The sequence below is a fragment of the Haemaphysalis longicornis genome, unplaced genomic scaffold, assembly GCF_048455015.1.
Source record: "Haemaphysalis longicornis isolate Haplotype H1 unplaced genomic scaffold, Haemaphysalis longicornis Haplotype H1 scaffold_1, whole genome shotgun sequence".
Classification (NCBI taxonomy): domain Eukaryota; kingdom Metazoa; phylum Arthropoda; class Arachnida; order Ixodida; family Ixodidae; genus Haemaphysalis; species Haemaphysalis longicornis.
In genome coordinates, this window is record NW_027526203.1 from 286,922,368 (window position 1) to 286,949,595 (window position 27,228).

At 46.6% G+C, this 27,228-nt stretch overlaps 1 protein-coding gene, 1 long non-coding RNA gene and 2 pseudogenes across 2 annotated transcripts in view; 2 read left to right on the top strand and 2 right to left on the bottom strand.

Annotated features, from left to right (window-relative positions):
- Positions 1-20,525, top strand: part of LOC144147328 (leukocyte receptor cluster member 1 homolog) — a 33,772-nt gene extending 13,247 nt beyond the window's left edge. The window contains exons 5-7 of the mRNA XM_077679447.1: positions 11,753-11,816; positions 13,630-13,735; positions 15,631-20,525. Of these exons, the coding sequence (XP_077535573.1) occupies positions 11,753-11,816; positions 13,630-13,735; positions 15,631-15,885 (425 nt within the window). The 3' untranslated portion in view covers positions 15,886-20,525. The remainder of the gene's footprint in view (positions 1-11,752; positions 11,817-13,629; positions 13,736-15,630) is intronic.
- LOC144159129 (uncharacterized) lies at positions 17,453-18,025 on the bottom strand (annotated as a pseudogene).
- Positions 20,526-23,626: 3,101 nt separating the features above from the next.
- LOC144159135 (GPN-loop GTPase 3-like) lies at positions 23,627-27,213 on the bottom strand (annotated as a pseudogene).
- Positions 24,569-25,704, top strand: LOC144169883 (uncharacterized). The gene is made up of 3 exons (XR_013322534.1): positions 24,569-25,322; positions 25,424-25,494; positions 25,603-25,704. It is a non-coding gene; the product is annotated as an uncharacterized LOC144169883 (long non-coding RNA).
- Positions 27,214-27,228: the final 15 nt, after the last annotated feature.

Consider the following 27,228-nt stretch of genomic DNA (forward strand, 5'->3'; position numbering starts at 1 on the left):
CATTTTCTTTTAACCCATAATTAGGTTGATATAGGGAGTGACATGCAGCAGTAATTTCTGACACCTGCTAGGACTAATTGATTGTAGGGTTTAACGCGCCGATGCAACGCAGGCGATCAGGCGCGCCGTAGTGGAGGGCTAACTCCGGATTCAAAGCAGGGGAAACACGGCGATGCGGTGCGAAAGAAAAGTTTGCACGGGGGCCAATTATTTCCTTTTAGCTCCCTTCGGACTCAGCGTCTTCAATGCTTTCCTTTTACACACCTTTGAGATGCAGTGCGGTGTCATTGTGTGCTTTTTCAAAACATTATTGAACACTATAAAACAAAGATTACACTTGTGAGTGCCTCTGGCTTCTGATGAAAACAAGTTGGTTGTAGAATTCAAGTTTAGGGTGCAAACGGCAGTTCGAGTATTTCTTAATAATTCTTGGCTTTGTACATTGCTCATTATGCGTGCGCTTGCAGAAACTCATTCACAGCGAACATTTACATACTCACATATTTACATATTTATTTTGCCTGTGATATTAACATAGTTGGCATAGTTGACATAGGTGATGAGGTCTTTTTATATAGTGAAGGTATTTTTGGCATATGACCCCCCATAAATAAAGGTCATCCTGGTGATAAAAATGAAAATGTCTGCAAAACAAAAAGGTGGTGGTTTAAAGAGCTCCTTTTACAGTTCGGCAATGTGCCTGATTACAGGGAAACCTACACCTCCCCCCTCCCCCCTCCCCCCAGCCCCCAAGGAAAAGAAAACAAAGCGAAGACTGCCGAAAAAAAAAAAAAAAATCCACTGCAGCTGTCGGCTTCACCTTCACTCACTGGGCATTATGAGTGAACTGCTGTCTCGGTAACCTTATTCTTTTTGCGATTAAAAAAATGCAGAAGCCTATGCAAAAAAAAGTGGATCTTTTCTGCTGTTGTGCCCACAAAATGCAACATGCATCTGACAATTGCAACAGTGATTCAGTTGCCGAGGGTATGCTCTCTACAATGCCAGCACACACATTGACGTGCTCTTTATCGCCATTCTTGACGCATTTGCCAAGCTGCGGACGAGCAGTAAATAAAAGCTCCTTTCGCTAACCTTTTTCGGGGAATAGTACGCTTCTGTCTCGCACGCAGCTCGGTGTCAGAAAGAAAGTGAAATAGCGGCGGTTTGTCGTCGTTTCCTCTGTAGCCAGACCGGCAGGCAGGAACACAGTAACAGCATGATTGTTCACACGAAATTTTTTGGCGCTCACGAAATGCCAAGTCCATTTAACAGCGCACGGCAAGTAAAGTGAATGCGTATTGCGAATACCGCGGCGAGCATCTGTTCCCTGCCGAATGCCGTCCGACCACTTTCCCTGGCTGCCCTTCAATCAACGCCAGCACCGCGGTGCAGCCTTCTCAGGCAGCGCACGAAGCTTTCCCAAAGCGTTTCGGCGAAGTTTCATGACCAGAAAAGCATTGAAGGACTGTGGTTTGGTCTTTGTAAGCGGGCTTTCCCACATTGTGTGTTACACAGTGAAGCCTCCTTATAAAGAAAAAAAAATAGGCTAACTCCCCACGAACGTGGCTGAAGGTGACCACAGAGGATGATTGGGCCGCGAATGCCAAGTGTAAGTGCAATGCCCATTGGGACCTCGAATACTGCGAGGCGGATAACGCAAGACGTCAGCAGAGTCCTTAAATGATTTTCTGGTCGTGAAACTCCGCCATCACGCTATGGGAAAGCTTCGTGCGCTGCCCAAGGAGGCCGCACCGCGACGCTGGCGTTGATCGGAGGGCAGCCGGGGAAGCGTTCGGAGGGCGTTCGGCAGGGAACGGATGCTCGCAGCATTCGCTTTACTTGTTGTGTGCCACTAAAATGAACTTGGCATTTTGTGAGTGCCAGAAAATTTCATGTGAACAGTCATGCTGTTACTGCGTTCCGACCTGCTGATCTGGCTACAGAGGAAAAGGCGGCAGAGCATCGCTATTTCGCTCGTCGTCTGACGCCGACTTGAGGGCGAGATAGAAGCGTACCATTCCCCGGAAAAGTTGGCGAATTGAGCTTCTGTTTCCTGCACGTCCGCATATCAAAAAAAAAAAAAAAAATGGTCACACCAGCTGGGCGAACGCGTTGGGAATGGAGATATTAAATAGCGTGTCAGTGTGTGGGCCGACATTATAGAAAGCGTACCCCTCGGCGACTGAACTATGTATACTGCTGCAATTGTCGGATGCATGTCGCATTTCGTTGGCACAACCGCAAAAAAGATCTGCTCTTTTTAAGTTCCTCGTGCTGTTTTTTACTCACAAAAATTATGAGGCTTCGACGACAGTGGTTCGCTCATAATGCCCAGCAAGCGAAGGTGAAGCCGAACCAGTGAGAGCTGCTGTGGTTATTTCTTTTTTTGGCATTGTCTTCTCTTTGTGTTTTCTTTTCCTTGGAGGTGGGGGGGTGGGGCAGGGGGAGGAGGGTGTTTATTGCTTTGTAGTCGGGCATATTGCAGGACTGTAAAAAAAGCTCCTAAAACCACCGCCTTTTTGTTTTGTGAACACTTTTCTTTTTTGTCACCCAGACGACCTTTGTTTCTGGGGATTAATGGGCCAGAAATAACCTCGCTATATAAAAAGCTGCGTCACCGTATGCCTGTAACTATGTCAGCTATGTTAATATAAAATGTAAAACAAATATGTAAAAATCTGAAAATATGGATGTTCGCTGTGAATGAGATTTTTTTATTTACTCATACTGTTGGCTGGTAAGGCTGATACAGGGTTAGGTTACAAAATCCTTGTATTAATATACCAGCTCAAAAGCACTTACATAATCATGTGCGTATAAATTTGTTTAAAAAATACGCACACAGATAATGTGCAAAGAATGCAATAAAATGCAGGCTAGAGATACAAATATAATGACAAACTGCACCCCCATGTACGCGAACATGCATTGAAACTATTAACAACATAGTTAAGATTGATCTTTACTTGGTACTGCATGAATGCGGTGCTCAAATTCAGAAACGTTTTGAGATGGGACGACAGATTCTGGTAATGCGTTCCGGTGATGCATTGTGTGTGGAAAAAAGGAATATGCATAAGTGTTGATGGTACTGTGTAAGCGCGGCTATTTGTACCTCGGATCTCTCTGCCTTGTCTTCGAATTAGGTGTTGTGTAGTTGTAGTGTTTAACTCTTTCGCTACCGCCGGAAAATTGACTAATTTTATGGGTTCAAGAAAACATTTTTTTTCCTGCTAAAAAATTGGTTAGGCACTAATTGCAGGAACACAGAATGCAGATTATTTAACGGCCTTTCCAATAACACCAGTTTTTTAAAGGTTTTTATATATCATAGTTGTAAAAAAATATAAGAATCAAAATTTTTGTCAAGTTGTCGAAAAAAATGATAAAAAAAGGAGTTGTGTATATCAAACCACCTGTAGTAGAAAAAAATGATAATATACATTTTGTAGGAAAACATTTCAAAAACACACCCTAGAAAAAATGTCAACTTGCGCGGAACAGTTTGTCAGATATAAAAAAAAAATGTTAGCATGCACGGTGCTCGTGTCATGCGGTGAAGCCCAACCTCCAATTCAAAATGTGCAATTTCGGGTGGTTCCCTGGAATAAATCTGGCGGTTTGACATTATCAGAGGCACCAATTTGCCCCCACATAACGTAAAAACATCTTGTCAATGGCTGACTTTGCATTTACAGCGAGAACAATATTTGGAACAAGCACGCGATGCGGAAAAAAACATGCATGAAGTTGAAAACGGAACCCCATGGCTGATGCTTGTTGTCGTTCACGGTCAGTTATCAGGGTGTCTAGCGACCGGGAAAACCGGGAAAACCGGGAGAAGTCAGGGAATTTTTAGCCACCGGGAAAAGTCAGGAAATTGTCAGGGACTTTTTGAATCAAGTAGTACCAGTCAGGGAAAACCACTTTGGGGCCTGCCCAAACAGTTTTAGAATAGGGGAAACCAGTCGAACGCAACGCGAAAGCAAACCGAACGCAACACGTTCGCGCGCGACGAAAGCGTGAACCGCATGAAACGTTTTCTGGTTTTTCTGCAAGGGAAAACGCGGCGCGTACGCCCAAGGCGCGCTGACGCCGCCGCGGAAACCACCCGCACGGTGCATGCCGAGCGGTAGGCGGTGGCAACACGGCGGCAGCACCGACCGCGGAGTAGTGCGGTAGCTCCAACGGCCGCTTCTAACCGCTCTTTAAAATGCTACTCAAGGCACAAACGCACTTGCTTGTGCAGGAAAGGAGCCACCGCAGGCACGAAATCGTCGACGCGGCCGTGAAAATACCGCGCACGAATCGCGTGCAGAAACTATCCGTGCGGTTCACGCACCTGGCTTAGGTTGCTGGGTGCATTTGCGGCAGAGGGACGTCTAGGTGGTGCCCAAATCGCACGCAAAACAGGCCTTTTTTTCCAGCGAATTTTAAAAGGCAGCGTTTTCTGGGGGCTAATCTTGGAATAACTTCCTTTGACATCAGGAGCCAGAATTACATAATCAAAAAGGAACATAGTTTAGCGCGAACCCAGTGAACTGCATGGGGTGTTTTCTGTTTGCGAAAACGCGCCGCGCACATCACAGACGCGCTGACGCTGCCGCGGAACTACCCGCACGCTGCGCGTGGTGCTGCCGGCGGCGGCGACATGGCGGCGGCTTCGAGCGTGAAGTGGTGACGGGAGCTCGGGCGACCGCTTCTAAGCGCTCTCTCAAATGCCGCACAAGGCACGCACGAAGTTGCTTGTGAGGTAAAGGAGCTTATAATGTAGGCGAAAACGGTACAATAAAATTCCCGCGCCTTCCCGCGAGGGGAACATGAGTAAATGCAGAGCATTGGGGCCTCAGTACTCGTTGAAGGCAGTGTTGCTTCCGTCGCTTCTTCCGTGATGCTGGAGTAGCAGACACGAGTAAACGTGGGAGCGAGCGTCAACCAAGGAAGGAAGGGGCAACGCAGTGACTGAAGCACGAGCGACCGCTAGCCGCTTCATATTTGCAGCGCGCGCAGTAGAGGGAGAGCAGTACGGGGGGGGGGGGGGGGGGGGGGGGGGGGGGCGGGGCGCCCTTCCACGCCCCACCGCGCCGCTATCACGCACCTGTTACGCCGAGACCGCGGCGGAGCGAACGGGCTGACTATGACGCATGCGCGCGCCAGCTGCTGTTGAAAGAGAGGAGGGAAGGAGGAGAGGCGCACCTGCTGTGGACGCCGTCCGACGCAGGAAGAGGCGAGGCTAAGAAATGCTCTGCATTTAAAACATCATCCGCGCCGCTACTGAAAGGGCCCATGCAATACCTGCCGGGGTGGTAAGCCTAGAGTGTACTAGACTAGTACACTCTAGTAAGCCTTAACATGTCTGGCGGAGCCTGCCGGCTGCCTCGAGAGCTTCGAAACTGCCGCCATGAGGCGCACGGCTCCCTATTGGCGCAAGTCGGCAGGCTCCTCCCTCTCCCGCTCGCGACGCGCGTCATTTTCTGAGCGAGGCAGAAGCTTCTGTGCAGAAGCTGCCGCCCGCGCGAATCGTCGACGCGGGCGTCAAAAAATCGCACGCGCAACGCGCACGCGCAACGCACCATGCAGTTCACGTTGCATGTCAAGCCAGGACAATCAAGAAAAAAAGCAAAAGGTGCTTGCTGAAGCGCAACTTGAAGTTTCTATCCCGCAAGATGAAATAAACTTTCTGAAGCCGTAACTGAAGGCAAGCAAACCTCAAACTGAACAAACTGAAATTAATCAAAGTGCATTTTGAGAATTAGGGCACTTGCAACAAATGTGTTTTTCCGTATGATAGAATGTCTTTTCTCTACGCTTTTTATATGCTTCACGGACCGTTTCCACAAAATGGCGCGTGTTGTATCGGTCAGGGAATTTCAACTAAAATGGTCATGGAAAACCTGGAAAAGTCAGGGAAATTGAATTAGGCAATTTGCTAGACACCCTGGTTATCTCTCAAAACATAAAGTTGAGCTTTATTATCATCTTCTTACTCGCAATTGTAGCCTTGCTCGCAAAAATGAGGTACGATGAGCTAGAATCGTGCCCTGCAATCTTTGGCCGAGTAGCAGTTGTGCGATGAAAAAGATCAGCACAACGAGCCTCCTGTATTGCAGCGCCACCTAACAGCTTTCAAATGAAACAGTACAAAAACTTATCGGAGACTCCGCCCGAATAGACAGTTCCACTAAGCAGCAACATTAGACACCCGTATATACCCTCTCATGGAAAAGAAACTGGAAGGCGAACAGCTGGCAGTGTAAGGCCGGTTTGAAGCGCTGTCCTCGGCGGAACAGATATCTGGCGACTGGGTGTGATCTTTTGACTTGCATCTGAAGTTCTTATCGCAGAAATCGGGTTAGGGTGGGGGAAATCAGGAGTGCCGTGCTTTGTTCGAGGATCAGTCGCGGACGCTCCAGGCTCCATGGCAGGTAGCCTTGAAGTTGGGTAACTGCGTAGTAGCGCTAAATATGAATTTCGCGATGCAGAAACGAAACCGAAACTGTTGTAAACTGTTTGCAAATGGTCCTGGGGTAAGTAGAACTACCACAGAACTTAGAACAACGTGCGCAAAGGCAATAAAACTGCCTAAAATCATAAAGTAGCTTTGCAACCAGGCACTGCTTAACATTTTCAGCCGATTTCTGGGATTATTATTGTCAGAGCGCAAACCTGACAATTCAAAATCGTTTGCTAGTTCCCCATTCACGCCCTGATAGCATAAAACAAGCGCTGGTGCAGAGTAATTACGAGTTGCACGCATTGTTCATTGGTAGCAGTGATGCGCGATGACCACGCCCCTTTTCCACACCCAGGTGATTCAAAAGCGTGTCAAAAATCACGTTTCTGTTGCAAAAATGAAAACAAAACCGATTTTGAAAGGCCATTTTCTGATCTAACTCCGAACAGCTTTACTTGTTCGAGAAACGCCTGGAACGCTATGAAAAGGCGCTCCCAAAAGTATCGATCAAATTGATCGATTTTGATAGGTGCGGTAGCGAAAGAGTTAAGGCATGCTGGTTGAGGGAAAAGAAAAGCTTGAGTCGCGCATGAGTACAGTGATCTGATGGGGTTTGCAAGGAGAGAATTTCAAGCATGTTTGAAGCATAGTCAGTGCGCGAGTAACGTGGTAATATAAACCAAACCGCCTTTCTTTGCACTTTTGCATGCTTATCAATTAATACTTTATGATACGGATCCCAGGTTATGCTAGCGTACTCTAATGATGGCCTAAAAATGTTAGATAGGCAGATAGCTTCACCATTGGCGGTGCCAGTTTCAGTTTTCTGTGCAGAAACCAGAGCTTTTTTCTTTCGGCAGCTCAAAAGAAATTAGCAATATGAGGAGCCCAACTGCAAGCGCACGCGTAACGAGCGATGTAGTACAAAGCCTAGAATTATTAAAAAAATACTCAAACTGCCGTTCCCATTCTAAACATGAATTCTACAACCAACTTGTTTCCTTCAGAAACCAGAGGCACTCACGAGAGTAATTTTCGTTTTATAGTGCTCAATAATGCCAAGGCTTTTAGCATTTTGAAAAAGCGCACTGTGACACCAAACTGCATTTGAAGGATGCGTCAAAGGAAAACATTGAAGAAGCTGAGTCCGAAGGGAACTGGAAATAAATAATTATCCACCCGTGCATACTGTTTCTTTCGCACCACATCAATATGTCTCCCCTGCTTTTCGCATGGGCTATAGTCCTAGCAGACATCAGAAATTAGTTCCACATGTCAATCAATATATCCACCTCATTGGGAGTTAAAGAAAATGTCTTGAACTGCGGTGATTACGGCATGCAAGCACGGACCACCACGGCCAAGCTATTTAGGCTTTCGATGCGTGTGAATTTTTCCTAGAAGCGAACAGCGCCGTTTCCAGAGGTTCGATAGCCGTGCTGTGAAACCGATTTTCAAGGTTGAGAGCTGCAGCTGGGAAGGGCTACGATGAGCGCTGTCAAAGGTCAGGAAAGAATTTACCGTATTTACTTGATTCTAGGCCGACCCCTGGAATTCAGAAGGTCAGAAAATAAAAAAAAAACTTACTTTGAATGTATGCCGAATGAAAAAAGCCACTGGACCGAGACTAGAACATGCACTTTATTTTTTGCGGTGCTTGACGTGGCATGTTCAATCCTCACTCGCAGGCTGAATCGGAACCGCTTCATAAAACGAGTGACCCAGCCTAGCGTCACTAAATAAGCTACGCTTAACCCAGCCCCTGCTGGCCTTGAACTGAGCTGGCACGACGCCTCGAATGTTTGCAATCTCCCTCGCCTTAACCTGTATTATCTCCATTGTCACAGGCATTGCACCCTCTCTTTGCTGCTGGGTAAAGTCAGCGACTTCCTGCTCCACCTCATGGTGTAAATCTTGCGTCCCGTGAAGGCCATTCGCTTGGCGGCGCAGTTGAAAAGTTCTTTCTGCTGCTTCCACCATCGGCGCACGTTTTTCTCATTGACTCCGAAGTTGCGCTGTGCTTGGAGGTTTGAAGTTTTCTCGGCCTCCAAGTCTACCTTCTGCTTGAAAGCCGCGGTGAAGTGGCACTGCTTTGTGGCCGCCATTGTGCCGCGAACACGGGCGCTTCTCGAGGTCATGCGACGACGTACGCAAGGAAGCATGGCACGCCGCAAGCTCGGTTCACAACATATGGTTCACAGCGTTCAAGCAGGCAAAATGGAGCCTGAAAACCGTAGAGTTCTGAAAACCCATTGAAAACCTGCCAGTTGCAAGCCTGTGGCCGCGAGATGGTGTTGAGTTGAGTGTCTAGCGGTGGCAGGAAAGCCGCATCCTCGATTCTAAGCCGACCCGCAACTTTCGTAAATGACTTTTTAAGAAGAAGTATCGGCCTAGATTCAAGTAAATACGGTAGACCATCTCGGAACCCAACTCCCCCTAAAGTCTGCCATCCCCTGAAGACTTCTTAAAAATGACTCAGAATCAAACCCAGACATCAGTTGACAGTTTTGAGCGTGCTTTCTCCCTGATACGGATTCTCGTAAGGGCTTCAATTTTAAGACTTTCCTGTAGGATCCGTTTTGTAGCAAGAATTGACGGTTTAATTACCAACAACGCATTTCTATCGAGAAAGCCCCGCTGAAGACAAGAGCAGGTTCTGCCGCGCGGCTGCACGCACGGAGCAGCGGCGGTCGCCCGATGCCCTCCGATCTGCGGTGGCACCCCTCGCAGTAGCCTTTGTCCCCAAACGAAACTTGGGCGGGAGTTTCATGACCAGAAAAGCATTGAAGGACTCTGAGGTCAGTGCATCTACAGTCCCGCTGAACGCTTCTCTGGCGTGACGGTGCGGTTTGAACAGGCGTTTGTGGCCAACCAATAACCAACAAACAGCTCCTCTGGTCATCCACCTTCACAGACTGGAGTGGCACTGAATTTTGTTTCGTGGCACAAGGGCAGCAAAGGTCAAAAAGCACCAGGTGGGCTCGGAAATGAAGCATTGTATATCACAATATTAAAGTATGTACCCTGTAACACTTTTACCCTGAAGTAAGCTTTTACTATTCCTTTATTCTCATGTGCAAGTCGGAGTAAATTTTGTGAGGGTTCAGTGTCGGGGTTGTCAGAATTCATCCTGACCCGCCGCGGTGGCTCAGTGGCTAAGGCGGTGTTGCGCTGCTGAGCACGAGGTGGCGGGTTCGATTCCCGGCCGCGGCGGCCGCTTTTCTGATGGAGGCGAAAAGCAAAAACGCCCGTGTGTACGAGATTTCGGCGCACGCTAAAGATCCCCAGGTGGTCAAAATTAATCCGGAGCCCTCCACTACGGCGCGCCTCATCGCCTGCGTTGCGTCGGTACGTTAAACCCCACAATCAAATCAGAATTCATCCTGGTGGCTGAGGAGCCTATATAATGTCGGTTGAGCTGAGAAATCTGTTCTAGATGTTCTGGGACATGTCCAGCTAACGTACTTTAGCGAAAGATGTTTGGACTTCTTTGCTGTGGAAAATCTACTGCTTTTCCACCAGTCTTCTTTTTTTGCTGAAAAACTGCATATATTTAGGTGTACTAAGATCTAGATGATTGAATACTCGTCCAACCAATATTAATCTTTAAAAGCTTAGAAACAAACACGGAACTGCTGTAAACATCCTGAAAATTGTCGTAATAGCATTTAGGACCAACAGAGCATGACCAAAAGTGCTTCTTGCTATGGCCATAAAAACGCTCAGAGTCGAGAACAAACTTTACCGACAGAAAGCTATTGATGTTTTCAATTGATTTGATCCATTATCACATTTAGAACCGAAGTGCAGTTAAACCTTATTACAAAGGACACTCGAGGGGCCCGGGAAACATCTCTCTTGTAACTAAAGTCTCCTGTAACCAGAAATTATAAAAACATTGAGGAGTCAGACTAGATCACTTTATTATGAATGAGCATTAAAGTGTGTTTAAACATATAATCAGAAAACAGCTAAGGAAGGCCTAAAAAAGTTGTATAGTAGTTTTAGTGACTGTAGATTGTATAATCTTTTTCCCCACCTTCTGGAAGTAAACCATTGCGCTTTGCAAGCCTTCCTGGTCTCAAAATACTGTTAAGGTGCTCTTAGATAGTTGTCAGCCTCAACTGCCACCAGTTCCTTCCCTTCAATATCCTCGTCGTTCAGCGCCTTTGGTCCATCCTCTTGGGCACCATTTCCTTTTACAAGGATCACACGAAGTTGACATCTGCCCGATGCAAACTCCTGAAAATGTTCTGGAACCTCTGCCATCTCTTGAATGCAGGCCCAAGCTTCATCTTTAGGGCAGTTTTCCACAGGGTCTTTCAGATGAAGCCCCTCATTCATCATGTCTCTTCTAAGTAATGAAGAATGTACTCTAGGAACCTAAAAAAGTTGCCCTTAGCAAGAGAGTGTCTCTTGTAACCAAGTCTCTTGTATGCGATGTTGCTAACATGGCAAACATACGAAAACCAGTCCAACGATTTTTCAAATGTCTCTTGAAGATGTCAAATGTTACTGTACAACAATTAAGTGTCATCTTATGAGTCTGCTGTTGATGCCCTTATCACGACCTCAGATTCTGAGGCCCTGTAGTTGCAAGTAGTAGCTTTTTTTTTTTTTCTCTCCCAGAAGTAGTGGCTTGTCGTGGCCACCCCAAATTATCTTCTGCTTTCACTCTTCAGTAGGAAGCATTTTGCTGTTTAGGTGAGAACAAAACTGATTCTGAAAGTGCATTTCTGGATCTAACCACGAGTAGGTAGCTTTACATGTCTTTTATGATCAAGTTTGGGGCCGTATTCATTCATCACTGGGGATCAACTTTCCAAAAGGGTGTAGTAAAAAAAGTGTTATAGGGTGCTCACATTTGGGCCAAAGGATGTATGCTGTACAAAAAATCAATCGTTGGTATTTTTAGATGTAGTATATTTACGTTTCTTTTTTTTGTTGTTGTTGTTTTATTCCGTCTGCCAAAGAGTGAGGCAGCCAGCTTTTAATTTGGTGTATGTATTTCAAGTACAGGTTTTATGACCTGCTTCAATAACAGCCATAACATCAAAATCAAATGTCAAGTTGGTGGTTGTTCTCTTTTGTCTATTGAAAAGTGAGATAGCAAACTTTTTATGGGCTGTACATCTGATTCAGGTATCTTGCATGGTGGCCTGTTTTGTTTTTTTACACGAACTGAGTTTATTTCAAATTTTTAGTGTTTTTCTTTTTCTTTTTTTTTTTGCATGCTTGTAGTGTATTCATTATAACAGGGCACCTAATTACACTGTTTTCTCATTGCCTTTTCAGGGAGTAAGCCATGGTTTGCAGAGTCTCATGAGGACCGGTTGCAGCTTCACAAGGACTCGGAAACGTTAGTATTTACAACCGCTTATTTTTTCCAGTGCAGCTGCCTGCTTACTCTTATAAATGGTGCACGATCTTCCACTTGTAAGGCTTGAAGTAGCACTGTGCCAGAAGGGAAAAAAAAAAAAAAACGGGTGCGACACAAAGTAAGGAACGAAAAGGGAGGTCACTTTTGGGTCTGGAAGTGCTGCCTTCCAGTATCGTAAACAGGGCGACGTGAAATTTTGCAATTTTATCGCTTGTCATAGGCAGTTGTGTGGCATACACTTTTTGTATGCCCCACACGACAGACATTGCCTACAGTCCACTGGAGGAAAAAAAGAAAGGCCTGGAAGGAGTACAAGCTTCAGTGTATTATGCTGTGAAAAGTAAAATTGCCCGTGCAGTTGCATGGCTGCACTGGTGGCAGTACAGCATGGGCAAGAAAAGCTCTTTCTGGTCTGAAGAGCTGGAGCATGCTAATTACATCTGCACTGTACTGTAAATTGTGGGCGTAGTTCCAGCATGCTGCCATGTCTGATTGCTACACGTGTCTAGCTGAATTCAAGCTCCTTATTGGGTTGGTAATGGATGGCTGTGCAAAGAGTGTCATTAATTAAACTGAATGTTTAAGCACAGCATGCTGCGTATAGGCAGTTTTATAAATACTTTTGAAATGTGCCGCTGTTGGCTGGTATTAAAGAGGTCTGGCAGCGTTGCATTCCCGGTGCGTTCCCGTTCCAGATGTGTTCCCACCCCCGCTCCCATGTTCAGTTTACTTGTGATCGGATCTGTAGGGGCCGTGTTTTGTTACATTTCAGAGTAATAGTTTTGTGAAATGTTCCGTATGGCTCAACAAGTACAGTCACCTAAACGGAAGTGTTGATTATGCTGAATTGAGAGTTGCAGAGCACCGAGTGTTGCAGAGTTTAGCTTATCTTCATGGAAAGTTGCTGTCACTGTTCAAAGAGTGGAAATTATTCTCAAAGTTACTCAACAGGCACTCTGACCATTCCCAGCGCAAGGAGCAGGGGAAGCTTTTAGGACGGAAATCGGGTGCTATACTTGGGTACAAGTTAAGAATGGCAACAGCTCATGTAGTGTATTACTCCGCCAAAGCAACAAACCCGCATGTCAACGCGCGCGTTTTCAAACGAGATTGCGCTTAATGCATGACATCGTCTTCTGTTTACACCTAGTCTATTCACAGTCGCTGCAGGAATTTAAAAGAAGATTACGTGCGAGAAATCACGAAAATGGCTCATTTCACGTTCAAAATACTCACAGTAAGGCACTTTTTGTGCCACGTAACAGCCGGCTGCGGTGATAAGGCGCCGAGGCAACTTCCGTTGCCGTTCTTAAGTTGTCCCCGAGTACAGTGATCTTTGCAGCGGTAGTTCCTTATAACATGTTTTTTTTTCCTCGACAGTTTGGTTTAACTTGTTTGACAGTGAACTTTAAATGTATTCTCGTGGCGGTACGGGTAGTTGGGCGAGTTTGGTTTAACTTGTTTGAAAGTGAACTTAAATGTATTCTCGTGGCGGTACGGGTAGTTGGGCGAGTTAATGTTGCTTGGTGTGATAACAGCAATAAAGGTGATGAACGAAGGGAAAAACCACAATATGGTGGCTGGCGAAATGTGATTCAGCTGTTGTGTATCTTTGCAGATGCATTTTCAATATGTGCTAAAATTGTTATAAAATCATAGTACATGTGATCTGTTGGATAACCTAATGTGAGAAACAGCGTGGAGTATGCAATTTGGTTTAGTTAATCTCCCATTCTTAATAAAGTTGCATCACTTTGTCTGAGCTGTCTGTTTGCTTATGTTTTCTTTTTAGGGATCCTAAAGATGCGAAAACTAAAAACAGGATGGACCCACTGAAGCTCATGAAGCACTATGTTGCCCGCTTGCGAGAGAATGGGGAGAAGATAACAAAGCTGAAGGTAACGGCTGCTTTCTTTTTTGTTGAAGCAAGTGGGAGTGGGCGAATAGCGATTTTTGCTTTCAAAGCAAATACAAAGTGAACAATGATTTTGTTGGAATAGTTGCAATTTAAGTGGATATTTTCTATCCAAAATGGATATATCATGATTTATAATAAGAAAACTGAAATTTACTATTTCTCAAACATGGATCAGTAACTAGCTTGTAGAAAAATGGAAGGCTCGTTTAACAAGGTTTGTGAGGTTTTCCTGTGGCATAAAACAAATACAGAGAAGCTATCTTGCTGCTGTATTGATTTTTTATATAAAGGCAGCATCCATGTTATGTGGTGACCTCAACCAAAAGTGCTTCAATGTATTAGTGTATCTAGGCTAGAGCTTTATTTCCCTTCTCTTTTTTATTTGGTAATCCTTCAGCATCCTTTACCAGTACCATGTACCCAGAGAGGGGGAGATTGGATGTTGCTGGAAATACAGCTATGCTCAGTGTCATAAACTTCCCTAGGGAAGCTTCCCAGGGTCTGTGACAATTTATTCTGAAAAGCTATATGATTAACCCTTTGAGGGTCGAATTTTTTTGAAAAAAACTTTCCCTGGTGGTCAAATTAGTTTATTGCGGATTTGGAATGTACAAAATGTCTAAAGAGTAGATTAAATGGTAAAAAATGATCAGGAACAGTATTTTAGGGTCAGCATCACTTAGAACTGAAAAATGTTCAATAGTATTTCAGAGTGTGGTATTCCTTGAAACACGGGTCTACGCACAGTGCCTTATCGCAGTCTGCACGCATAAAGCGCGTGTCCGAAAATGAGATGTCTTCTTCCGATGAAAGACTGTCTTCTGATTCAGACTCGGTGAGAGGAGCAAGCTCAGAGTCGGAAGAGTCATCGCGGTTGGTGTCATCAGAATGGGCAGTTTGTTGGGCCATATCGCCGCTTTGCCGTGCATCTGAAGAACTCGAAGGCAACTCAGTAAACAAGGAGAGCGAGAATAACTCGTGCGCGCCAGTGATAAACAAGCTAATAGCAGCGCCAATATAGATAGAAATCAACTTCCGCCGCCCCCGCAACAGAGTCTCTGAGTAGGTTACTTCAGTTCCAAGCAATGAGGGCAAGAATACCTAGTGAGCGTGGGTAATAAACAAGATAAGAGCAGCACCAATATAGATCGAAATCAACTTCCGCCGCCCCTGATAGCGAGCGCCGATCAAGTTTCGCCGGCCTCCAATGCGATCACGTGGCGAAACTGAAACCACGAAACGCGTTGACACGTACAGACGCCGTAACGCGGCGAAGCCAGAGAGTTCTGTTTTTCACCGCAAGAAGGTAGCACAATCAAATTTCAAACACTTCTTGTAAGTCCCAGGAGGTGGCAGCACCTCCCAGGGAGCATGCATCGTTAATATGGCGCGAAATTTCAAACGGATGCTCGAAATCGTGCCCGTACGGCAAAGACCTTGCGGGACGGAAAACCGCCGCAGTACACGTACGGCAAAAACCCTCAAAGGGTTAACACAATTTGCTTATGAAAAAGAAATGTAAATGGCAGTTCTATGAACTTTCATGTCAGCTTTAGGGAAAAAAACTCAGTGTGTGGGGCAATGCAAGGCATGAAAAACTAGCCTGATTTGTGAACCCTCTCAAGCATACCCTAATGGGGTGATGGTGTATCATCCCCGCTGACTGGTATGGCATCTTCTCACCCGCCGATTATGTGCCAAAGTGCGTTGCATGATGGCGCTACTGTAACGAGAATCCTCATAGCCCATTGCTTGCTTTTCATTACCGGCCAACTACGTATACACAGGCCTTGGCATGTAAGCCTCCTAAGTGACTTTTCAGTGGCATTGTTCGGGTCAGAGCCAACAGTGCAGTGTTTCTCTCTGTTTTTGCAGCAATTCTCCCAGCAGTCGGAACATCGGCGGGACCACCCGAAGAAGAAAGTGAAACGGCTGGGGAAGTCCCTGGAGGAGCTGCGGTCCGAGCGGTTGGCCCGTGAGAAGGTTGAGCGAGCCAAGGAGGAAGAGGTGCTTCGTCGGGCCCGGGGTGAGCTGCCAGCGAGGGAGAGGTCACCAGAGGTGATCTTGGACGACCGACGGCGTGGCTACAACTCCCAGTACAACCCCCACTTGTCCAGGAGGCCACAATGACTGGCCCGCTGCGGGACAAACATTTGCGGTGATGATGCCTCAGCTTCATGCGCACAGGGGCGTTTGCGCCAGAGGCGGCACACTGCTTGTGATAGCTGCAGGTTCAGCGCACACCGGGACTGTTTCGCCTGTTGGAAGGGTTTAGGAGAAAAGGGTAGAGGCCAGGATTCGTTCCATGGGGATGTTATTTTCCCCGCTGTTGAGGCTAAGCGACAACAATGAGACACACCTTTCTCCTGTGGCATGCTAGTGCTTAACATGAGGGCCGCAGTCATTGCTGTCTCACGTCATTGTTTTTCATTTTGTTTCCTAAGGAGAGCAATATTTATTTGGATTGCCAAGCATCACCTGCACTTTCTCATTATTGTTCACAGTTATTGTTTGTAAGTATACTGTAGGTGTGCATTATGCAAACGAGTACTTGTGCAGTACTTGTGTATACAGGAGTAATTGTGCCGCAATGCTTAGTTCTGCTGGATAAGTTACCTGGTAGACTTTTTTGTGTATGTGTATGACGGTTGCACCAAAATCGTGTTTGTTTGCCATTTCTTTCAGATGAAATTGAAGTCACATCCACAAAGGGGTGTTGCTTGAAATCTCAACTAAAATTATATTGTTACTTTTTCCTGCTTCCGTTGTCACCACTGTGCAATTGCTTCTAGATTCAATGCTTGGAGCCCGGGATTTTTTTTTTTTTTTTTTGTTCATAAACATGCACTTCTCACCGACCATAATTGTTTGATGAGGGATCGTGTTGATTGTTATTGTAGATGGGATTATGCTTTTTTCCCCCAAGCAGTAAGGAGTACAGCGAGTTGATTGACTGTCTCCTTCCAAGTGTGCACTAGACATTCGTATCACGGTGCTGTCCTTGGCCGGTGCAGCTTCCTGGGTGTTGCAAGGCCTCTGTATTGTCTTGACATTGTATTGCATCATGAAATGCTAAACTCAAAACGTTAATGAACCAGTGAAAAGGAACCAGGGACAAAACGTTAATGAACCAGTGAAAAGGAACCAGGGACGAGAAGTGGATGACAGGACCATGCTAGTCTTTTTTCCCCGTTAGCAATGGTTTGTGTTTTAAGAGTGTGCCAACTGGCCCCACTTGCAAAGCCTAATTTAATATGTGCAAATGTCTCAAAGAGGCCAATTTTCAACATGAAGTGTGTTGAGGAAGCTAGCAGCGGCGTGGCAAAGGCTGCTACTGTTGGGGTCAGACAGTATTTGGTGCTGGAGGAACTTCCAATGCTTGATGTGCTTCCTAAACATACCAGCTGTACTCTGGTCAGATTTGGGCACCTTTTACTTTCCTGTGTGTAAACTTTTTATCGAATTGAAATTTTCAGCCTGTAATTTGAGATTTTGTAGATATGTGTTATTCATTTGAACTTTTTATTTACAGTCAAACCTTGATATGTTCGAACAGTGTGGTAATCGCGAAATAGTACGATGTAGCCTGAATTTGATTTATAAAATCATGTAAAAAATGCGTCATAAACTTGTACAAATTAATCAATGAACGAATCGTGGCGCAGTAAATACTCACCTGGAGGTTCAAACAAAGTGTTTATTGTTTTGGCTGAAAGTAGTGGAGCAGGGTAGCGTGCTTCATGTTGGCAACGGCGTGTTTAACCATGGTGTCCTCGACAGAGTCTAAATGATCCACAAGCGATAGGCTGGGTAAGCTACAGCCTTCTATTGCGCTGCAGTAGTGGTGTAGTAGGGCCAAAGCAGCTACAGCCTCAGTTGAAGTCGAGACCGGGCCCCATCAGTGCTTGCGGGATCAACCTCGGCAGCGGCTGTGTTTGCCTGCTCAGCAGTAACTTCCCCTGCGATCTTCATGGCCATCAACTCCGCCGTTGTTCCGGTGTGGTTGTAACCACCAAGGAAGTATCAATGCTCATTCGTGGCTGAGCACTAACAAAGCGCTCCAACTTGCTCCAGGTTTATTCTAGCTCGCATTCTTCCTCTGTACCGTCCAATCCTGCCTTTTGGTTGCGTCCTCTGAAGCTTCTTTAGTGCGGCCAATGAAGCCTGCATGCCCAAAGCAGTTAGCTGTTATCAGGTGCTTGACATTAGCCCAAGAGGCTTTTAGCGTTTTAATGGCACCCAAAAGGTCTACCTTTAGATCTTGGCCCATCCGGAGTTCAGCAAGCAAAATGTTGATCAGCCAACACTTATAGATGGACTTGAAAGTGCGAATAATGCCCTGGTCCAATGGTTGCAGCTTGGACGTGGTGTTAGGTGGCAAAAACTTCACTTCAGTGTTGCTCATCTGGACATCGGTGTGGTGTGCTGTGCAGTTGTCAACTATGAGGCATACCTCCGGCCCTGATGCACCAGGTCTGAATCCCACCCCTTCAACCATTTTTGGAATATATCCCGTGTCATCCATGACTCCTTGTTCCAGGCATATGCCACCAGAATACTGGGGCGGTTGTGCACGCTCCTCGGGGCTTGAATCTTGCCTATGACAAGTGGCCACAGCTTCGTGCTTCCATCCATATTGGCAGCCAATAGAACTGTCGCATGGGCCTTGCCTTGCTTGCTGCCGTGACACACATCCAGCGTTTGTCGCAGAAGCATTTGCCAGAACAGGCCTGTTTCGTCCACATTATCTGGTGTGGCTCATACTCGGCAAAAACCTGGGGCCGCTCTTGATCGAGCCACTTCTTGATTTCCTCTTCATTGGCGTCCTCACTTTCCCCCGTGACTGTCTTCCCAATAATGTTAAAACAGGCCTTAACCCTTTGAGGGTCGAATTTTTTCACCAAATGCGTCCCCCCAGGGTCGTTTTTTTTTATTGCTGATTTAAATTCTACGGACTAACCTATATCGAGAAAAAATAATAAAAAAAAATTTTGGGTGACCGTAAAGTGACAAAAAAATCATTTGTGTTGTTACATGTGGTTCATTATGGTGTTACACAAGAAAAACTCTAAATAAAAACGAGAGAGTAACAAGCCAGCACCCTTTGAGTGAATCAAAATCAGATAGACATCAGTTTCGCGGGTGCAAAAAGCGGGAAGCGCCGGGAGGACAATACCGAGACCAGCCGCTGCACGCCCGCCGGCACGCGCGGGCGCGCGTGGCCAGATGCGGGAGCGATAGACGCCGCAGCGCTCATAAAATAAAATAAAAAAAAAAAACGAGAAAAGAGCCTCATCAGTTTCGCAGGCGACCTTAGTCTATGGCAGGTGCAAGAAGCGAGAGGCGCCCGGGTACCCGGTGGGCAATACCCAGCGCGCCCCCTCGTTAGCGGATGTGCAAGCGATAGCCGGCGCGCCGCTGAAGTAAATCATAAAAAAATAAAAAGAAGAGCCATCGGCGCAAGAAAAAAATTTGACGTATTTCCGAAGTTTGGCAGCACATGCCAAGCAAGAGAAGTTGGGGGAAAAGGCGCGCTTTTTCAAGATACAAGCGATGCCGTACATGTACGTCATTAACCATTTTCCAAGTGTTTGCCGATGCTGTGCATGTACGGCCGTGACCCTCAAAGGGTTAAAGCATTGCAGCCAACCGCTACTGGCATTGAAGCTCTCGGTGCCGAGAACAAACGCAAAGTTTGTGGCCTTCTGTTGCAACATCAGTCCTGATACAGGAATATTCCAGGCCCTTGTGTCAATGAACCATTTGTGCTGTGAAGTCTCAACATCTTCAAAGGCAGCTTTGCGCACACGCCGCGCGCCTGAGTGCTGGTTCAGTTCTGCCTTGGCTTTTACGTCGCTCTTGTTCTTCAGTAGAGTACTCAAAGTGCTTCTTGGCATGCCTAAAGCTTCGGCGACGCTTGATTTCTTTTCGCCATTCTCAACGCGCTGGATTACTTCCAATTGTGCGGCTAATGTCAGGGACGTCCATTTCTTTGCGTTTGCAGCCATCACTACTCGAACCACACCACGACGCGACAGACTAATAACTCTGACCACACAAGTACAATAACAACAACTGGTGTAGCACTGCTGTGGAGTAGTGGGTGCGGCAGTTGCAGTGCGTTGTTGATGTTGAAAACTGGCCAGGCTGCTGCGTGCGTACGCCACTACATTCAAATGGCACCCTTAGCGTCATCCATGTAAGCAGCTATAGTGCACAGCAGTCGGCAACGCCCATTGCCCCACCGCCATCCTCGAGGGTGTTGCGAAAAAGCTCGCCGCCTGTCAACACAGCGTGAGCGGTCTGGGGTGGCGGGGTTCGATATACATATTTATTTTATGTCCATTCCCATTCAAAATTCAAAATTAAAAGTTGGTGCGATTTTCCGAGTGATATAGAAAGCGTTCGATATAGGCAATAATTTGATATACCTGTGTTTTATATATCGAGGTTTGACCGTATTTGAAAATTCTCCTACAGGTCCTCTAGATGTCCTGTAGAGTAACAGAGCTGCTACGTCTTTTTTTTTTTCTTTCCAGGTAACAGCTTTTTTGCCCCTATTCAAAGTAGTTTTTTTTTTGTGTGTATGTGTGTGCGCTGTGCACTGCACAATGAATAAATGCGATTACACCACGGCCCTTGGTGTCTTGCCTTGCCTTATGAAATGCACTTGTTCCAAGAAGAAAAAGCAAGCAACAGTCATCATTAAGCACATGGTTATGAATTTAAGTCACAGTCATGTTGCTGCTGTGAAATTTTATTATACGCTGCTGCATGTCTTGATTTTTTTTTTTTTTAAAGGTGTCAGGAGCTCAAATTTCAATGATTCGACTGCTCCATGTCGAAGTTAAGAAGCACACATGTTATCCTCGTAGGATGAGTGACAGTGTGGACAGTTGAAAAGCAGTGGGTTCACAGTTGACCACCAGCTCCAATGTTTGAGGAACAGCAGGGGCATGCCGTATGGCCGTAGATCAATTGGTTCACTCCCCCTCAGCTGGAGCTGTTGCAGCAATAAGGCAGAGATATGCGCAAGCAGTGACGAAACCCTGCAACATCACGGGGCGCCTTGTGGGCGATAGCCAGCGCGCCCCCTCGTTACCAAATGCGCAAGCGATAGCCGGCGCACTGCTGAAGTAAATCATAAAAAAATAAAAAGAAGAGCCATCGGCGCAAGAAAATAATTTGATGTATTTGCGCAGTGTGGCAGCACATGCCAAGCAAGAGAAGTTGGCGAAAAAGGCGCGCTTTTTAAACATACAAGCGATGGCGTACATATACGTTATTGACCATTTTGAAGGTGTTTGCAGAGGACGTATGTGTACGTCCGTGACCCTGAAAGGGTTAAAATGGACATTGCTGCCAACGACTAAAGAGGAAAGTTGAACTTCCCTAATAGTAATCATGATACTGCAATGCATGTAATTAATTGTGATAGTAAAATGCATACGGCACATTTGAATGAGGCCTCTGTGTTTTTTTTAAATCTTATATAGTGCTCCTATTTTTTTCAACTGCAGCGATGGCTCGCAGGTACAGCACTCGCCTCATATGCGGGAGGTACCGGGTTTGAATCAGCATACGCCGGGCACCCACCGGTTTCTTAAATGGGTACAAGTGTCCCTGGTCAAGTGCGGACCCTTGAAAGGGGAAGCCACACCTGGAAAGCTGCCTTTACTCTTGGGAGGGGCCCCTGACCCTTGTACATCTGGCAGGGCCCCCGGCCATGATGCCGCGTTGCCGCATTGCCGGGGGTGAAAGAGTCTGGCGGCATGTCCTGCCACAGGTGGTTGCAAGTTGAGCGTCCACCGTGGCTGTGGAAGTGACCATGTGCATTCGTGTGCCTTGGCGGCGCCAGGCACCTACCGGTAAAATAGGTACAAGCGACTCCCCGGCATGGCACTCGGTCCTTGTGTGGGACTACGACGCTTGGGAAGTTCACCCGACTTGCACGGGAAATCAGCTGGGAAACGCACGGGAAATGCAGCTGCCCCTATGGAAAGGGGCAGCTGCAAAAACGCAGGAAATTTTTTTCTTCCATTGTCTGAAAGCAGCCCTGTCACCGGTTATAACACATATTATATTAGTATATAAAAAGTGCTGCAGATATGCCCCCCCCCCCCCCCTCCCCCGCTTTCCCCTTTTGCGGGGAGCAATAAAAAAGCAGCCTGTCTAGGCTTGACTGATCATTGTGTTGTCGCTAGCACAAGTTTCAATTCATTTGTACTGGATACCGCCTGAACATGTGACATTATTAAGCATGTATATGTTACACAGTTAAACCTGGATGTAACGAAGTTGACAAATGTTCGCGAGTTTTCGTTACATCCAGGTTTTCGTTACATGCAGGTTCTGAGTTAAGGCACACGGGAATGAAGCAGAAACGAAGTCAAAATGCCAGGCATTAGAGAAGGTGAACTCATTCGTTATGCATTTCTTTCGCAGCGAAAAACTGCGTGAGTTGCGCCTCCTGCTTTCGCACGAGCTTAGGCGCTACACGGCGCTACAAAGAAGCAAGGTTACTTACCCCCATATTAACAAACGTAGCTTAAGTATCACTTTTGCCTTCCGACACTTAACGCGTTACCAGAACCAAACTATGCTGAAAGGGTCCCTTTTTCCGAACTTGATGCTCTTTACCGCACTCAAGGCAAAAAGCGAAAACTCCTCTGTGTTCAGATTCTGGCCAACGTTGAAGATCCCCAGGTGGTCAAAATTAATCCAGATCCCTCCACTATAGCGCAAGTCATAGCCCAGGTGTAGCTAAGGCGTGTCAACCAATCAATCAAAAATCCACAGCCTACTTAATTTTTTATCTGAAAAATGGTTTGTGTGTTGAATATATTTTTGTAATTTTGGAGCCACCCAGAGTCGGTTACCGTACGACAAAACCAGTGCTTGCCTACACCTTACCTAGAAGCAGCAGCCACTTGTTGTTGGGCCCTGCCTTCATGGGGGTTTGTGAAGTAGGGCCCATAATGAAGTGAAGTAAGCCCCGAACGACACCTTGTTCGGAAATATCATTTCTGTTAGGCCCATTTCACCATTGAAATAGACTAAAAATAGTATGGCAGTTTGCAGCTACGTTCTTACAACAGGTCACTAAAGCATTATGGCAATCTACTATTACTGGTGTCGTGCAATTTTTTTAAGTGTCATTATTTGCTCATCCCCACACTCTCTGTGAGAATTTATTTCTTGCTACACGATTCCACACAGGCATACAATGTAACACTAACCCTTAATGTGCTCAATGCCACAGACACATCCACTCCAAATTCTGTGGTGCTCCTTGAAAAGGGCAATTAGAGCAAATTCTTAATGCATGCTTTCAAGAAGCAGTAACACGAATTGCTGCCAGCATTTCTCGGCTAGTAGCTGCCTGCTAAGCTGTGTTTCTCTTTTGCATTGCGTTTTGCTGAGTATCAGAAAAATTATTTTAATTGAAGATCAATATTGGTGGGCCTTTGCATGAGCATGAATGCGTGAGCATCTTTCCCCTGTCCCTCACAAACTTCAGACTTGGTCAGACCTTGCTTCACCTTCAGAAGTCCGCAACATGGCGTTTCCTCGTACATCCCACAGACAGCGTTGTGCCAACCTTGCTTAATGCTCCGACCATCTCGGTGGTCGTGTTTACTCGCTTTAGCAGCGGCATTGGCTGCCTGTGAACCCCTTCATCACCAGCGTCGGCATTTCGTTGCCGTCATTCCCATTCCTTGCTCTTTTGCCGCCCAGCAATGGCTGCAGACTCGAGTCTACATCTAGAAGCTGTGATGGAAGTCATGGGACCCACCAGCCAAGCAGAGGCAGCTGGCAAGCCACACTTTGATTGGTCTCTGCTTCACAAATGCATCACAAATACGGAGGAATCTTTAGAAAACTCGTGCCTTCTGAGGATGTTTTCCAGTGCAAAAGGGCGTGACATGCTTGTGCACTGAGTGCAGAGACAGTGATAGAAAACACTCCCTCTGCAGTTAGTCGTCAAAACCGTATGACAGGTCTTCATCACCCTCTCGGTATGCCTCAAAGTTGTGCGATCTGACATCCAAGTCTTCCCTATACTGAACAGCGTAGTCTATGAGGAGCAGCAGGTCACCAATGCTCTCCTCCACCTTAATGTTAAGGGGCAGGAACTTGACCGGACTGAACTCTTCGATAACAATGGTGATAGCTTCGGACAGAGTACTTTTCATCCAGCTTGTCGTCTTCGAGCAGCAAGCTGGCATCAGGTTCAAGAAAGTGGCCTATCTTCCTGCAACCTGCTTTGTTCAGGACATCCATCTTGGTTATGACGTTTATGTAAGGAATTTCAAAGTTCATCATATAGCTGCCAAAGCAGGCAAGACACCCGAAAGGGACTTGGGCATGTCAACTAGAATTAATCAGATACACTCCACATATGCGGAAATCCCACGATTCCAACGTCCTAATAAGCCTAATAATAAGCCTAACAATAATAACGTCCTAATAATAATAACACGTCGAGGTGAGCGTAAAGTTCGATCTGTCCCCGGCAATCGAACAAGGAATATGTAGTCATCACTGTCTTCGCCAAGCTGCTCCTGAAGACATCCAACGTTCTCTGCAAGATACTCAAAACAGAAAAAATTGATTGTGTGTACCCGTTTAACGTGCCGTCACAATGCAGGTGATGAGGCCCACGCCGTAGTGGAGGGCTCCGGATTAATTTTGACCACCTGGGGATCTTTAACATGCGCCGAAATCTCGTACACACGGGCGTTTTTGCCTTTTGCCTCCATCAGAAAAGCGGCCGCGGCGGCCAGGAATCGAATCCACGACGTTGCCCAGCTGAAAAAAACCATTGGCCGACCAATTGGTCCAATTTGCCACCCAATGGGTCCAAATGGAATCCCAATGGGTCCAAATGGAAACCCAATTGGACCAATTGGCCCTATTGGAGCGATCCGAAATGGGCCCATTGGGCCCATTGGCTCGATTAGGATGGCCAGTTGGACCAATTGGACCCATTGGCTCCAACTATAAAGTTAATACTACTGACTGCTCCAACATGATGACCCCATCGGGGAGCCATTTTGGATAGTATCTGGATAGTATTCAATTACGACATCAATTGGCTGAAATTTAATTCTCTCTCTCACTCTTAATTTGAAACCTTCAGAAATGTTCAGAACTTCAACCTTTACAAATGTATATTTATGAGGCAATTAATTTTGATATTACAATCAGAAATTCAAGATAAAGTCCTTAAAAAAACATAACAAAAAAACACTAATGAAAACTTTCCGACACGAGTAGCAAAATTGTTTTGAAATAAAACCCCGATCCGATCCAATCCAATCGAATCCAATCCATAGACGGACAGTGGACAAGTTGTATTCAACGTAGTGTTGGTGGTGTAGGTTGTAGGCGTGTTGGTCGGTTGCACACGCAGTCTTCTCTGACTGCATTGGAAATGTAGGGGGGTCTGCAAGAGTGTGAGAAGTGGCGACGATGATGTCGCACACCCATAGCAGTGTGCTTCAAGATGCATCTTTACGCTGAACGCCGCTAAGCCTCGCACCGAAGGAAGCGTGTCTCTTTATGTGAGTATACTGTTTATATGTGAGTTTTCCTTACCATTTTCACGCCTCATAGCGTGAGCGGTGTTATTAAGAATTAATTTGTCTGCCTAAATATATTTCAGGGCTGTTCATGTTACGATTGACGACATCGCCGCGCAACGCAGTTCGCCATGCACGGGACGTTGTTGAAGAGGTGAGCTCACGCCACGCAACATTTCAGTGCCTTGTTGTTTTAATGCGCGAAACTGCGGTTTATTATAAAGTTAACCCATTGTTCGCTTTTGCCACTCACTTTGTGAAGGTCCAGCCAGCCTGCGGCGAGCGGAGCGCGGCATGGACAATGGCCTGTGAAAAATTGCTTAAACGACGAATTGTCTGCATGCTGTGTATACAAACAGAGCAATAAAGATATTCATTCATTCCAAGAGTTTTTGTATTTGTGATACAGGTAACCAGCGCACTGCAGCGGCAGCTCAGATGGAGTGGCTGCGGCAGTGGGATGAACCAACTAAAAGTGCAACAAGTTGGCGGCCAATGGGAAGACCTGTTGGCGTTCCAATGGGTCGGCCAATAGGTCGGCCAATTGAACGGCCAATGGGTCGCCCAATTGGCCGGCCAATGGGTACGCCAATGGGTGCCTAAAACATTATTGGCCGACCAATTGGTCGACCAATTGGACGACCATTGGTCGACCTATTGGAACGCCAATAGGTCGGCCAATGGTTTTTTTCGGCTGGGTGTGCTTAGCAGTGCAACGCCTTAGCCACTAAGCCACCGCGGCGGGTAAAACAGAAAACAAGAGCACCGTTAGGTCCAAATTTGAGCTCTTCATCTTCCATGGCATCGACGACATTTATTAGAATTCAGATATAAATGAAACGTTGTAGTGAAAATATTCGGCTGCAGGGTCCAGGTTCATGATGTGAATGGCACGGCCGATGGCTTCGCAATGCTTTGGGGTGGTGCTCCAGTAAGTGTTCTTCCCACTTCCAGCGGGGTCCATTACTAGTTGAGCGTACTTTATCCTGAAGCATGGCAGTTATCCGGTTCAGTTCAGAGGCATTGGGAACCACGTCCGTCCACAGTGCACCTTTCGTAAACACAGTGGTGCCTTGCACAGTCCACAGAAGGGAGCAGGGCGCTGAAATCTTGAAACAACAGTGCCAGTTTAGTTCTCTGTCTGAGTCCTGGTTGTAGCAGAAGTTGTCAATCAGTCAGCCCATAGCCTCCTTGACAGTTACAGTAAACTTTATTTATGACTTTATTGATGTCAGGGGGAGGGGGGCTAGAGAAGTGAGTGGAGCCCTCTTTCTAGGGTCCCACTTTCAGCTGCCCCGAGCTTCTCTCTTCGGATCTGCTCTAGCTTAGTCTCGAGGGCGTAGTACCAAGGCCAGAGTTAATATAGAGTACCTCTGGGCCAGGGCTGCCTCCCATGTACCTAGTGTGTTGGGCTCATGGGTGTTCTCTGGGGGCCATGTGGAAGTTTTGTTACGCGTAAGTTGTTAGGCGTAACGCAAAAAATGGAGCGCGATTTAACGCATGTAACGCATGCAGCGACCCATCTTATAACGTGGGCTTTCCTTACGCTGCTGCCGGACGTTGGCAGCCGGGCACAGCGCCGAGAACGGCATTAGCAGCATTGAGAGGTTGTGCGGGACAACGAATGAAAGTATGCTTATTTGAAGGGCGCGAGCTCTGGAAACCGAGGTGTCTATCAGCTCCCCGGCTCCCCTCTGTGATTAATGCCATATTTTACCATTTAACCAGCGCGCTGTTAAAGCGGTGTTCAAGGGTTCAACACGGCCGGGCTGGAGGAGCGGCGGGCGCGCAGTTCGCGCGCTCGCCGCTGCTCCAGTCCGGCCGTGGGTTCAAGCAGGTAGTAAGATCCAAACCCGGCAGGCGGCGCCTCCATCGCGTAAACAGCCTC